General features: G+C 38.6%; 2 protein-coding genes and 1 pseudogene across 4 annotated transcripts; all 3 read right to left on the reverse strand.

Moving 5' to 3' along the window:
- Positions 1-518: 518 nt before the first annotated feature.
- LOC106308159 lies at positions 519-7,294 on the reverse strand (annotated as a pseudogene).
- On the reverse strand, positions 544-11,131 carry LOC106308158. 3 transcript variants are annotated; one of them, XR_001263497.1, is made up of 11 exons: positions 10,816-11,131; positions 10,490-10,688; positions 10,023-10,122; positions 9,032-9,088; positions 8,744-8,840; positions 8,570-8,652; positions 8,415-8,476; positions 8,236-8,332; positions 7,852-8,125; positions 957-1,370; positions 544-822 (listed from the first exon to the last, which is right to left on the reverse strand). XR_001263497.1 is itself a non-coding variant. In XM_013745293.1 (9 exons), exons 2-9 carry the CDS (start codon positions 10,633-10,635, stop codon positions 8,069-8,071), a joined length of 699 nt encoding a protein of 232 aa, XP_013600747.1. In that variant the 5' UTR covers positions 10,636-10,688; positions 10,816-11,131; the 3' UTR covers positions 7,605-8,068. The 3 variants fall into 3 exon arrangements, 1 of the variants encoding a protein (XP_013600747.1); XR_001263496.1 differs by having other exon boundaries at positions 780-1,370; XM_013745293.1 differs by lacking the exons at positions 544-822; positions 957-1,370 and having other exon boundaries at positions 7,605-8,125.
- A 668-nt stretch (positions 11,132-11,799) lies between these two features.
- LOC106310024 (eukaryotic translation initiation factor 3 subunit H) lies at positions 11,800-14,233 on the reverse strand. The gene is made up of 12 exons (XM_013747217.1): positions 14,081-14,233; positions 13,916-13,995; positions 13,713-13,829; positions 13,534-13,637; positions 13,395-13,458; positions 13,109-13,245; positions 12,985-13,033; positions 12,773-12,844; positions 12,581-12,682; positions 12,419-12,486; positions 12,075-12,227; positions 11,800-11,996 (listed from the first exon to the last, which is right to left on the reverse strand). The coding sequence occupies exons 1-12, from the start codon at positions 14,088-14,090 to the stop codon at positions 11,939-11,941; spliced, it is 1,014 nt and encodes a 337-aa protein (XP_013602671.1). The 5' UTR covers positions 14,091-14,233; the 3' UTR covers positions 11,800-11,938.
- Between the last annotated feature and the right edge of the window lie 213 nt (positions 14,234-14,446).

Below are 14,446 nucleotides of genomic sequence, written 5' to 3' on the forward strand. Positions count from 1 at the left end.
ATAGAAGTTTAAAAATCATTTTATTTTCTTTAAACATGTATAACTAATTTATAATCTTTTATGTCATACTAAGTCATAATATAATATTTCTTCATATTTTACATTAATAACCATTATTTTTATATATCGTCTACAATTCTCTAATTACGTCAATTTGTTCAATTTTTTATATGATATCGAATATTCATCGTAAATAGATGGTTTAAGATGCCAAAAAAATTATTTACTTGGTGAATATAATACATCAAATATTACAAATACATTATTTTGTTAAATAAATAACTAAAAACTGAAAATTCAAATCCGCGCTGATCAGAGTCTAGTAAAGAATTAAACCATAAACATGATATTCAATCGATTTGTCCGGTCTCACTGGAACTACAAACGTGAGCATGACCTCTCAACTTGTAATCAAAATAAGAAATAGAATGGTTATCAATCACATCAATTGAACGATTAGTTTTTTTTTTCTATTGTTTTGAGAAAAAATGAATAAATGTAATTTGTAATTCAATCATCTAAATCAAAGTAGGCAACGTCAAGCAATTACTACTAATTTTTCTCAAATCAACCGCTACATTCTGAACCGTATTAACTTGGTTCGCATAATAAACCCTTCGACACATGCACCATAATCAGACACAGCCGCAGTTAAAAACATATTCAACGCCATTACGTCACGTTTCCTTATGCTTTTCCTCGCGCTAGCTAGATTATAACGTCACTAAGCGTCGCGTAACACGTAGCGATCGCTTGGTTACCGTTTTTGAACCTAGCCGTGTGAGCTAAGTGACTCGGCCCAAACCCATACTATCCAGCCCGCTACAAGCAACAGATCAAAAACAACAGAATAGAGTGATGGGCTTCGGTGCACAAAGGCCCACTCGCAAACGTAGAGAACAAGTCGAAGGAGTAAGTCATATAAATACATGTTGTAGCTCCTAGGATTCTCTTACGTTTTATTTCTTCTTGTTGTTGGCTGCAGCTCTATCTTGAGGTTGTGCTTGAACACATGAGATTGAGACATAGCAGAGAGAGATCTATTAGTGTTTGTAAACTCCTGTTTGATTCTAGTGAAGTTTGTGGGCAAGAGATCCCACACGTACTGGTCGAGGCCAGGAACTCGTTAAATCCCTTGTGTACTAGACTAGGTTAATCTGACTAGCTCAAAACGATCAATCTATATCCTTCACAAGTGGTATCAGAGCGCTGGTTAAGAGCATATCAGAAGTCTACAAACAGGGTTTGATAAAGTTCCAGTTACTAGACAAGTCAGAAGGAGAGAATGCAAGTTTGATACTTATCTTTTTGCGAGAAGTAAGGAAGTCCGGATCGCACGTTCTGAGTTCTGAAGGTCCTTGAATTGTTACCTAAAATAAAACAAGATCAAGACAAGTCAGACATGGAACCAGTATCTGGAAAATTTGTAGTTGAAAAATTTGATGGTACAGGAGATTTTGGTTTGTGGAACTTGACTCGGTTCTAACTGACGATGAGGTTTCTACATCAGATTCAACTAAGGCTGAAGATGAGGAGGATGAATCTACTGATAAGGGTAATGAAAAAGAGTCTAAGCCGGATCCAAAGGCTGCTGAGAAGAACAGGAGGGTGAGAAGTCTCCTGACTATGAGCCTTGGGGATAAGATTCTTAGGAAAGTAATGAAGGAGAAGACAGCTCTTGACATGTGGAAGGCTTTGGAGAGAAGCTATCAAACCAAGTCTTTGCCAAACCAAATCTATATGAAGCAGAGATTCTATTGTTTCAAGATGGAGGAAAGCAAGAGCTTAGATGAGAATATGGACGTTTTCTTGAAGCTAGTCTCAGACCTAGCAAGCGTCCAGGTTAATATCTCAGAAGAAGATCAAGCGATCTTCTTGCTTAACAGTCTGCCTAAGGCGTATGAGCAGATGGCTCACTCCCTGAAATACGGAAAGGGAAAAGACACCATCACTGTTGAAGAAGTAACTGAATCTGCATACTCTAAAGAAGTTGAGTTAAAGGAAGCAGGACAGTTAAACAAGGCCAAGACAGCATCTGAAGGTCTATTCGTAGGACAAAGAGGAAGGTCTGATAGGAGGTCTAACAGTGGCTATGCAAAAGGCAGATCATAGAGTAGAGGAAATCCCAATCAAAGTTTAAGAAGAAGGGATGTTTCTCACGTGGCAAAGATGGACACTGGAAGAGAGATTGCCCAGATCGCCAAGGCCTGAAGGTGGAGGATTCTGCAAATGTAGTCACAGAATTCAAGGAGCCGTTGATACTCACTGCAAGCGTTCAACATGTAAAAGATGAATGGGTGTTGGATTCAGGAGTGAGCTTTCACATTACTCCAAACAAAGAACTACTATTCGACTTAGAAGAGTTCAAGGGAGGTAAGGTGTTTATGGGAAACAACACTCAATGTGATGTTCAAGGCATGGGGAAGATCAAGGTTCTGAATTCAGACGGCTCAGTGATTATTCTCTCAGAATTCAGGTATATGCCATCTATGAGTCAAAACTTGATCTCATATGGGTGTTTGGATAAAGCTGGATGTCATTACGAAGGAAAGGATGGAATGATTCAGTTTTATAAAGGATATCAGAAGGTGTTTGCTGGAAAATACAAGGATGGTTTGTATTACTTGGATGAAATAGTTTCAAAGTCAGAAGTTGTAGTGGCTAAACTCGACACTGATTTGACGAAAGTGTGGCACTCTAGACTTGGTCATATGAGTCAGAAGAATATGGACGTGTTGGTAAAAGAAGGATACTTAACTAAGAAGGATATTCAGACTCTGAGTTTTTGTGAGAACTGTGTTTTTGGAAAAGCTCATAAACTAAGCTTCCCAAAAGGAAAACACACGTCAAAGGAGACACTAGAGTATATACACTCTGATCTTTGGGGATCGCCATCAGTAACACCAAGCTTAGCAGGCTGTCAGTACTTCATCACCTTCATTGATGACTATTCTCGAAAGATGTGGATATTCTTCTTAAAGACAAAGGATGGTGCTTTTCAAAGGTTTAAAGAATGGAAGGCAAGCGTTGAAAATCAGACTAAGAAAAGTATTAAGTACTTAAGGACTGACAATGGACTAGAGTATTGTAATTCACAGTTCGACACTCTATGCAAGGAAGCTGGCATTAAGCGACATAAGACATGCACGTACACACCACAACAAAATGGTGTGTCAGAGAGAATGAACATAACCATTATGGAAAAATTTAGGTGCATGTTGTCTGAAAGTGGAATGGAGGAAAGCTTTTGGGCTGAGGCTGCATCAACTGCAGTATATTTGATAAATAGATCGCCAAATTCCTCAGTAAATTTCAGATTACCTGAGGAAATTTGGCCAGGAGTTAAACCAGATTTGAGCAATCTGAAGAGATTCGGATGTACATCCTATGTACACGTGAGACAAAGCAAGACAAGCCCTAGAGCAGTGAAAGGCAGCTTTGTGGGATTTCCTCAAGGAACTAAAGGTTTTAGAATCTGGTTGCCTGAAGAAGAAAGATGTACCATAAGTCGGAATGTGATATTTAATGAGGACGAATTGTTCAGAGACTTGAAAGATACAGTTCAAGAAAGTAGAGAACAAGATGAAGAAGCTCCAGGAAAGAAGGTTAAACGAGTTACATTCAATCCAGAATTAATTCAAGGACCTCCAGGAAGGATTACGAGTGTAGGGAATCCAGCTCAAAGTGGAGTAACTTCTGATATTGAAGCCAAGTCAGACTCTAAACCTAAAGAAAACGAAGCTTCAGAAACTCAGGAAGAACAAGTTGACCTGGAAAACTATGTTCTGGCCAGAGACAGGGTTCGAAGGGAGATCAAACTACCATCAAAGTTTGATGACTATGATTTGGTCGTGTATGCTTTAGCCGCAGCGGAAGACCTAGATATTGACGAGCCTAAGACAATTGAAGAGGCTAAGAGGTCGAAGTACTGGAAGTAGTGGCTGAAAGCTATGGAAGAGGAAATGAGTTCTCTTGATAAGACTGGTACATGGCAAACCGTTGAGAAGCCAGAAAAGAAAAAGATCATTGGATGCAAGTGGGTTTTCAAGTTCAAAGAAGGAATACCAGGCGTGGAGGAACCTAGATTTAAAGCTAGACTTGTTGCTCAGGGTTTCTCGCAAGTTGAAGGTATTGATTACACAGAGGTTTTTGCACCAGTAGTGAAACATGTTTCGATTAGGATCATGCTTTCATTGGTAGCAAATGAAGATTTTGAGCTTGAACAGCTTGACGTTAAGACTGCCTTCTTGAACGGAGAGTTAGAGGAATAATTTTTCATGAACCAGCCAGAGGGATTCGTGGAGAAGGGGAAGGAAAGGAAAGTGTGTCTGTTAAAGAAGGCTTTATATGGACTAAAACAATCCCCGAGACAGTGGAACAAGAAATTTGATGAATTTATGAAGACTCAAGATTTTCGCAGAAGCTTATATGACCCATGCGTCTACATAAAAGGATCAGAGGTTTCACATATGATCTACTTGCTTATCTACGTGGATGATATGCTAATTGCTTCAAAGGATTTATCTAAGATCAAAGAGCTGAAAGAGAATCTGAAAAATCGTTTTGAGATGAAAGATTTGGGAGCTGCAAGTAGAATTCTTGGGATGGATATTATCCGAGATAGAAAGAACGGATGGGTAAAGCTATGTCAGAGAAGTACTTGGAACAAGTTCTAAGAACGTTTAACATGTCTGAAGCCAAAGCAGTGGTCACACCAATTGGAGCTCAATATAAGCTACGAAGTCTAAATGAAGAAGAGCTAAGAACAGAAAAAGAATTGTTGAGCGAGATTCCACATGCAAGCGCAGTCGGTTCTCTAATGTATGCAATGGTGGGATCATGGCCCGACTTGGGATATGCAGTGGGTTTAGTCAGTAGATATATGGGTAATCCAAGAAGAATCCACTGGGAAGCTGTTAAATGGATTATGAAATATCTGGCAGGAACGTCGAGTTTTTGCCTAAATTTTACTAAGAACTCTAACTTCAGAGTGGAGAGCTTTTGTGATGCTGACTATGCGAGGGATCTAGATAGGAGAAGATCGGTCACTGGATATGTTTTTCAAGTGGAGGAAATGCTATAAGCTGGAGATCAGGGCTTCAACATATAGTTGCTTTATCTACTACATAATCAGAATATATGGCTTTGACAGAGGCTGTTAAGGAAGCTATATGGTTGAAAGGATTTTGCGGTGATTTGGGGTATCAGCAAGAGAATGTTAAAGTGTTTTGTGATTCGCAGAGCGCTATACACTTGGCCAAAAATGGAGGTTTCCATGAAAGGACCAAGCATATAGACACTCGATTGCATTTCATACGAGATGTAATTGCTCAAGGAGATGTTGTTGCTGAAAAGATACATACATCTAAGAATCCAGCAGATTTTTTGACAAAAAGTTTACCAGGTAATAAGTTCCGGGAATGCCTGGAGCTTCTGAAAATCGCCTAAGGAGATAGTGGTCCTTGCAGGTTCCGTTTTGATGACGTTTGAGAACCTCGCAGATAAGGACAGAAGATGGAAATCGTCAGATCAATTTATTGATCGAAGGAGAACGGAATCAAGTAATAAATCTGTTTGGAAAGTTGTTATCTTGAAGTGTTTGGTCAGTGGTTGAGGCTCATTGGTTATGTGGCCGTAACTGAACAAGGAAGCAGTTTGAATACAACAAAAGGGATAGAAGAGTTTGAGTTAGTTCGTGACGTTTTTTTTGAGAAGACAAGCTAGAACTAATCAACAAGATTCAGAGACAGTACGGTGAAAAAAAAAAAACATCTACACAATGTACGAAGTTTCTTAACCGGAATTTGCTACTCTAGTGGAAATATTCATGGTTATGCAGTCAAGAGAATAAGTAAGTGAAGGTTGGACCTATCACAGTTACAGGGTTCTCGGATGGAATCTAAGGAAAGGAAGACGGGTAATATATCTAGCAGGAATGCTTTACCTGTCGGATTATCAGAAGCTTGGAGCTTAGTCACTGGAGATTGACTTGGCTGAGAGGTTCTCTTGATGAATTCTAAAGAAAGAGGAACTTGTGTTAATGCAGAACACACAGCAAAAGTTAAATAAAGGTAAGACACGGTGTCTTACACGAATCAATTGGAGTTGTAGACAGATATGGTTCAAGGACCGGGTTGTTTCTCAGACTCGACTGAAGAAGACACCATTGAACAAAGCTCTGGAGATTTTACGACTTGAGTTGAGCGGTCGTATAGAAGAGACGAGAAGCTACTTCTTGATGTTTGGACTCAATTTTGGATCTACGCATAAAAGAATAAAAAGCTAGAAATTCAGTTGTGCAGATCGAAATGCGCAATAAGGTTCTGAAACTGATTGTACCTGTGATTGGAAGCAGATTCTATACGGAGTGGCTAAACGAAAAGTTAATTGATGAAAAGATGAGCACACGCCATTGGAGGCGGATGTTCGGAGCTTCACTAGAGCACATAGAAGAAGGAGGGAGATCGACGGTAATTGATCTGGGGAACGAAGCTGGTTCTCCGGTTGATCTGGATAGGAACGATCGACAAAAGCCGAGGAACGAAGGTGTCGGAGGCTGTTTGAAGATTGCGATAGAGAAAGGAGCTGCCATGGCGTCTTTCCCGTCAGGGTTTGGTGAGTCAAAGTGGAGATTGTGAGCTAAGTGACTCGGCCCAAACCCATACTATCCAGCCTGCTACAAGCAACAGATCACAAGCAACAGAATAGAGTGATGGGCTTCGGTGCATAAAGGCCCACTCGCAAACGTAGAGAACAAGTCGAAGGAGCAAGTCATATAAATACGTGTTGTAGCTCCTAGGGTTCTCTTACGTTTTATTTCTTGTTGTTGTTGGCTGCAGCTCTATCTTGAGGTTGTGCTTGAACACCTGAGATTGAGACATAGCAGACAGAGAGATCTATTAGTGCTTGTAAACTCCTATTTGATTCTAGTGAAGTTTGTTGGCAAGAGATCCCACACGTACTGGTCGAGGCCAGGAACTCGTTAAATCCCTTGTGTACTAGACTAGGTTAATCTGACTAGCTCAAAACGATCAATCTACATCCTTCACAAGCCGCATCAGCTAGAGCCAGCTTGGTCTTAGACTCCAAGGCTTGGATGGTTCGGTGTGTGGCTCGGCTTGGATTCGTGATGCGCTTCACCAAAGGTTGGCAGAGAGATGGATATGCCGTGTGAGAACACAAGTTCATCATACGTGATGCCTCTGCAACTTGACCGAAGAAAATAAAGATTAATACGGCGACAGATACCACGACAGCCACAAACATGTAGCTGCAAAGTGTCGCGGCCCGCCATTTATTTTATTTAAATATGTTCAGTTTAGCTGAGAAAAAATCAACCGAAGAAGTTTTCTGCATGAAGTTTTTGTTTTTTTTTTTAAATTGTTGGTGATGAGCGTTTTGCGTTTAATCTCTTTTTATTTGGTTAGTGTAATTAAATGTAAATAAATCGTAGGTTTGACTTGTTTTTAGTGGATTAAATAATTTTTTAAGAGTTTAGGATACCAAAGTAAAACAAGGTGGCCCAGATGAGACCCGGCCACCATACTGAGATTGTGAGGTTAAATAGCAGACCCGGTCCAATATAAAATACAGATTCGGGAATATAAAAACTTTTTTTAAGGAAGTCTCTCTTTAGGACCGAAGGTCTCATATTGAGTGCAACAAGGCAAGGACTATTTATGTGTATTACACAAAAGCAGCCTTTCAAGAACTCAAAAGAACTTAATGTTCACTATACTAATTTAAGCATCAACAAGATTACATCAGCGCTCCATCAACCCATGCCGGAACTCTGTTATGACTTTCAAAGGAATCATATGTTTCTACTGAAGGCCAAAGAGTTTTTTTTACCTTTGCTTGTAGTTCAGTCTTCTCAGTCAAACTACCCGAGAGCTCAACTGTTCTACCAGTGCCGAGTGTCAGATCTCGTCTTTGTTCTGGAGCAGTGTCTGCAGTTGATAAACCCTTGTGTGTCTATGTCATGTCGATCATCACGGAAACATTGCCACTTAACCAAGTACTTGTGCTATTTTCTTTATAGCATTGGTCAAAATCCATTTTTCCTCAATCAACTTCTCGGCTCTTGCTTCATGTGGATGTTTGGTTGCATGGTGTACGATATTGGCTGCGAGACAAGTAAAAAGAATCCACAACATCAAGAGAAATGCTGAGAGTGTTAAACTAAAGGACACTAAAGATTCCTGGTTTTGACTCATTTCGACTCATTTGTTTTACCTGTGTTGTACTCGGCAATAAACGGCTTGCAAGATCATCGTTAATTGAAACAGGTAGAGGCGGCATCCGACTCATGATACCAGGCATCTCCTTCATGCTGCACGCAGAAAGAAAGAGTCATTGGCAATGACACGTCTCAATTGTGAAAACTGATGTTTACTTATATTAGATGCACATACTCATTGAGAATGGCGCTGATGTTATTTCTTGCCTGATAAAGGAGACTGATGTTATCCTGCAGCTGTATACACAAAGTTAAGATATGTGTGTGAGTTCCATTACAAAGGGACAACAAGGAAACGTGACTAAACAGGATCAATCTTCTCTAAATTACCTTGAATGCAGAGAGGTTGTATGAAATTTGACTAAAAGCTTGAGCGTTTTGCTGTACAAGATCCAATACTGCATCGCTTATATCTGAGACGAAGAGTACAATAAAGGTAACCAACTAATAATACTGATCTTTTTCTATTTAAGACCACAAACACACAGGAGAAGAGCACTAAACCTTCAAAAGGCATGTGTGTACTGTGGTAGTTGGCATATAAAGCATTTTGTTGTGGCAAATTGGCTAGCATGTTCAGTTCTGGGGATGTATCCACCACCTTACCATAAAGAAGCACATGGTTTTTTTTTAAAACAAAGTTAAAACAAAAGCAAACCAAACACATATCAAACCAAACAATACATAATAGACTTTATCCCAATATAAACATCCAAACACTTTAGATACTGATGCTAAAAAGTTATTAGATAGTAAATTAGACACATGAAAGGTTTAGGTGGGCAAGCATACCTTTCTATTGCTAATGTTCTTCCCAGCACTGTTTTCCTCTCTTTTTCTCCGTTTTCTCTGTGAGAATAGATATGCCCGTCTTAAGCCAACACGTTTAGATTAATGATATATATCTAATGAAAAGATTAAAAAAAGGCAAACAAGCACTAATGAATAGAAGAAAAAGGAGGAGAGAAACTTATTGTTTGCTTGCATCAAACATATGACTGAAGACTCACAGGACAGATGCATGACGGAGATGGCCATATAATGATGACAAAACATTATATTTTATCAACTCATTTTGTTTCACTTTATTATGCAAACATTTAGTAGAATGATGCAGCCATATGTATTGGGCAAAATAATAATTTTAAATAACTTCTAATCAAAGATGCCAACATGAAATTTCCTAGGCTCCAAAAAGTATAGGGATCCCTGCCATCACCCATAAAGCAATATCTTTTCAGAAATCATTTTTTCAAAAAACTTTAGGCCTATTATTACCTTTTCCAACAATTCCCTTTCACAATCATGGACTCCAAAGCTAATATAAAGACAGGTCTATAGCGTCAGCAAAACTTGTCATTTCTCTTTTTTTGCTCATCTTTTACACAATCTTTAGGACATGGCATGGCAGGGTGTCTTTTCATCAATAAAACCTATAGCTTTTTTTGCTAGGACTTTATCTTTACCGCAAAGCACATATGCAAAGTTGCATCATCGTGCTGATTCAATCATATTCAGCATATGCTTTTTTACAACAGTGATAGAAATATCCCTCGGATCACTACTTCCATGACAAGTTGACAACCAAATCCCATTTGAGAAAAAAAGAATACTAGAAACTGCAAAGTAGTTCTATAGCAGTAAAAATTATCCTTGGTAGAAGTCTAGACTCTTACAGTGATAAATTCTACTTCACATAAGCAAAAAAGCACATTGAACAACAAGAAGATGCACACAGCTCAAGGAAACATAACCAAAACCATGAGAGCATTAGGAAGCTTACCGCCATCCATCTGCACCTCAGTGCTACATCCCTTACAGTTTTATCTGGTAGAGCTGCAGCGATCTTTACATACTTTGAGATCTTGGGTTCATCTTTCAACCTACAAACGGAAAAAAATAAAGATGTCATGCATGAAAACCAACAAAGCAACAACCTACAGACTCTAGACATGTAACCTACATGGCTAATGAGTATAACAAGTATGTATTTGTTTTACATTACATGGAAGTACAAAGGCAATACTTTATATTTCCAAAGGAACATACTTTTAATAGTCCATCATTGAGAAGAATATAACGTGCCCACTACTTATCATAAAACAACTTCTCAAATTGTTTTGAAAAATTTGGATCATAGTACGAAAAAGGTAAAGACTTTACAATAAACATTGCATTTGAAGATTAAAGAAATAGCAAATGGAAGGAAAATATCCAAACACACAAAACGTTGGAGAAGAGGATACCTACTTTGCAAGGCCGTTCTCTAATACATACTGCTCCTCAACTGACCAATCCATGACCAAAGCAGCTTCAGGTTTGACTCCTCCAGCCACTAAAGATGGAAACACAAGGGACGTGGTGCTAGTGCTTGGCGGCAAAGAGTGATTCTCCATTGAAATAATCCTTAAGAGAGGGATATTTTATTGAAACTGCTTCGAGCTACGACCTACAAGGATGCCCCCAAAGATGTCGGACTTTAGCCATTTCAAAACTCAAGCAAACGAAAACCAAGAGTGATAAAGTAAGCCCTGAAAAGGAAAACAGCTGGAGGAGCATGAGATGAGTTAATTCACCTTGGAGTTGATAGAGCACTCTGGAAGGTATAGATATTCTCAATAAGAGCCCTGATCTGCACCGGTTGTGTCACAATCTGAGATGCAACCGACAAGAGTGCAACTAGGTTTTGGGAAACGACACAAGATGCTCCGGCGAGCAGCAGGAACGAAGATTAGAAGAAGCGATGTGCAAAGAAGCTAAGAGAGTGGCGCAGCAAATTGCGAACCCCGATGGAAGAAAGTCGAGGAGAGAGAGAGAGAGAGAGAGAGAGAGGAGTTTAGTTTAGTAGTAAGTAGGAGCAAAGTGTTGGTTCTTGTTTGGTTCTGTTTGTGCAGCACTTTGGTTTTGTTGTATTCATATATGCCTTTGCTGCCTTTTTATTTTATTTATCTTTGCTTTATTGGTGATGAAAAAATAGACAAGTTAATTAAAACTCTCTTTCAACCCAATTTATAACACTTTTGGGTTTATGGGTTTTCTTTTTTATATAATTGTTTGCTTTTATAGAAGTGTAAAACTTCTATAAGTAGAAAAAATAGTATAGACCAATGACCTTGTAGCTTTAGAGATATATAGGCATCAGTATCTAGATTCTACATATCAATCTAGATTTGATTCAAGATCTTTGCATATCTGTTAAAAATAAAGTGCTCACTATTCCATTGTAACCAGCATCAAAAGATGAAATTTTCTTCTATTAGTGGTGGTGGTCATTAGAGTCCCCATAACATCTGAGTGGCATTTATAATACACACAAAAAGGTTTAGCTAAATATTCTAAACAGTGTTAATTATTGTGTTGGTTTTTATGTGTAATCTTTGTCAAAATAAATCCTGAATCTTCAGCTTATCAGACAATAGTTTATATTAATGCGTTTCTTGCTGTTTTGTGTGTTCTATAGTATCTTTTTTTTATTTTTTAAGAAACAAATATGTACCAATCAGAAGTTCGATTCCAAGTAAATCTTTCAACATCTCAATTAGCCATGCATACGAGTTGAATGATGTTTTCATATGGCTAGTATTTTTTTAATTTCACAAGAAAAAAACTTCCAGGAAAAAAAAATACAGGATCCGTTCTATCACCAAATATTTCACTTTCTCGACTAAAAAAAAAAGAACTTGGGTAGTAGTATTGTACTCAATTATCGTGCAAAGCCTTGGTGAGGTAGAGCCTGCTGAAGTTCTGGCCAGCCACTCTGCAAGCAATGGGTCGACTCGTTTTCAGTCTCTTACAAAGCTTGAAATGGTTGTAAAGCGTTAACAAGGGAACATACCCGTTGATTTGGCCACAGAAGTTTGAGACTTGGTTTGTGATGAGGAAGCTCTCTAGCCTCGATGGTTCAGGGATCGGCTTAAATATTGGGTTTGAAGGATCCTCCTCCGGTAAAGGCTCTTCTCCAGCTGATTTGCGAGCCATGTTCTCCGTCCTATCAACCAAACATCTCAGTTATTTACTTGGCACATTAACAAGAGAAGCAAAAGCCCAAGACAAATGTTATATACAGGTCATTCACTACTCTTGACACTAACACATGTGATTAAAACTGTATCACCATCCAGTATAAAAACGAGTAAGCAGAACAAATCGAACCAGAACCCGATCATCAAAGTGACCTACCTTCTCTTTTGGAGCCAGGCTTGTTGTTGCGCTTGCTGACGAGACAGGTTCCGGTAGTAATATTGAAACTGTAAAAATAAAATAAGATATTACATTAAAGATAGTTCTGAGGGTGAGGACTGAACAACAGCGAAGAATAAATAGGATATCGCAATAAGATACCTTTTGCTGTTCCATAGATAAATCATCCATGCATTTAATCAAAAACTCCATATTGTTCTCAAGGAAAGGAGTTGTTGATGAGTGCAGACGATCATAATCACCCTAGAAAAGAGAAAATCTCAAAGAATTAAGGGCCAAAACTTGGAACACTGACAGAAAGTGATAATCTCAATCCAAATACAAACGTCGTACCTGTGAGACAGGTGCATCAGTCTCCAGTTCGGTCATAAAGGCACTGACGAGCGCAGAGTTTGAAACTTTGATCTGTCAGAACAAAGTAATCGACAATTAAACCAAACCATTTTTCCAAAGTAAGCTATGATTCGCTAATAGTTCTAACATAGTTATTTATAAGAATAGTTAGTAAGACGTCAACATAGAAGAGAAATGCCCTAAGGACTTACAGGTATTTCCTCAAAAATATCCATCCAGGAGAAATTTTTCTCTCTCAACCTGTTAAAACAAAGTGATTACAATAATCTCACTTGGCTCATAAAACCTAAGTTACTAATAGATCAGGATACATACTTCTCGCCTGTAAAGTTTCCCCCCCTGTACAACTCCATAAAGGAATCAGAAAGCTTCAAAGCCTTCAAAGCTAAGGCGCCTAAGTCAGCTTTAGAGGGATCGTATATAATACACACACACCTCTTGATGTTCTCCTGTAGATGCAGAAGAAATCATTTCTAAAAGCTCATTTCATGATCTTACAGAGGGATTTGTAACAGAATTGCAAACAAAAATTCAGCAAATATTTCTAATGACTCAGTTTCCAATCAAGTAATTGACCAAAAGGAGTCTGGAGTGTACCTGGGTAGTTCATGAAGGTCTCAATCAGTTCTACAGTCTGATAAGATCCAAGTACTGTGGATTGATACCTGAACAAAAATTATACAAATCTTATTATTATTCCACACAAAAACAAATCAGAAAAACTTCACAATGAAACCTACCAGCCAACAGTGTTGTTGTCAACATTAACCTCCCTCAAACACCTCATCATCTCAAGCTGATAGTTAGCACCATCAGCTTCAATCTCTTCATCGTCATCTCTCACCTAGTCTCATAAAATCAAATCAGAGACTCGACAAGCTATAACCTTCATATCACAATGTGCATTCTTCAAACTTACTGGAAAAGGAAAACAATTGGTGACTTCAAGCACACTACCAACATCAAGTCCAAGAAGCTGCCCTGTGACGAGCGTTGGAGCAAACTCCTTGCAATGTTTGATTATCTTTAACACAGCCTATCATATATACACACATACCAAAACCCTCAGCAATCTAAAATTCGCAATAGGAGAGATGAGTATGAGGATGAGGATGGCATTACCAGTCCTTCGATCTGAACAACTCTGAGCGGAGGAGCCACCGCCTCGTCCTTAGATATCGCCTGCAGAAACGACCTAGCCACTGCGGAGAGAGTACGAGATTGAGAGAAATCGTCAAATACAGATGCGATAAATATATGCACGTGAAGAAGGGAAAGTGTACTGACTGGTTGCCATTGAATAATCTACTTAGGAGATGATGACGCTTCTCCGATCAGGTACTGATACTCTCCGCCGTGAAACCCTGACGACGTGGTACTTGTTTCCCGGTGGCGGAGATGAGCGAGAGAAAGAGACTGTGTGTGGTTTTTTTGATAGGGTAAACTAAACTTACAAAATAGTCCTCGAAATTAAGATTTTATTCGTGATGGACCCTAAATGTTTTTACGTCTGTTACGAACAGATTAAGGATGGGCCCAGGCCACGGAGCTATAATGTTATTTACTTGTAAAAGGCCTATACCATATATATATATATATATATATATATATATATATATATATATATATATATATATATTTTTTTTTTTTTTT

This window comes from Brassica oleracea, chromosome C8 (genome assembly GCF_000695525.1).
Source record: "Brassica oleracea var. oleracea cultivar TO1000 chromosome C8, BOL, whole genome shotgun sequence".
NCBI classification, from domain to species: Eukaryota; Viridiplantae; Streptophyta; class Magnoliopsida; order Brassicales; family Brassicaceae; genus Brassica; species Brassica oleracea.

What these genes read in the sequence shown, in the direction of transcription:
- LOC106308158 (XM_013745293.1), bottom strand. Translation starts at nt 10,635, where the DNA reads ATGGAGAATCACTCTTTGCCGCCAAGCACTAGCACCACGTCCCTTGTG. An exon ending in TTAGAGAACGGCCTTGCAAA is followed by an intron (nt 10,123 to 10,489) that starts GTAGGTATCCTC and finishes TTCCGTTTGTAG; the next exon opens with GTTGAAAGATGAACCCAAGA. An exon ending in ATCAGCGCCATTCTCAATGA is followed by an intron (nt 8,333 to 8,414) that starts GTATGTGCATCT and finishes TTCTGCGTGCAG; the next exon opens with CATGAAGGAGATGCCTGGTA.
- LOC106310024 (XM_013747217.1), bottom strand. An exon ending in TTGAGACCTTCATGAACTAC is followed by an intron (nt 13,246 to 13,394) that starts CCAGGTACACTC and finishes CTTCTGCATCTA; the next exon opens with CAGGAGAACATCAAGAGGTG. An exon ending in GGAAACTTTACAGGCGAGAA is followed by an intron (nt 13,034 to 13,108) that starts GTATGTATCCTG and finishes TTGTTTTAACAG; the next exon opens with GTTGAGAGAGAAAAATTTCT.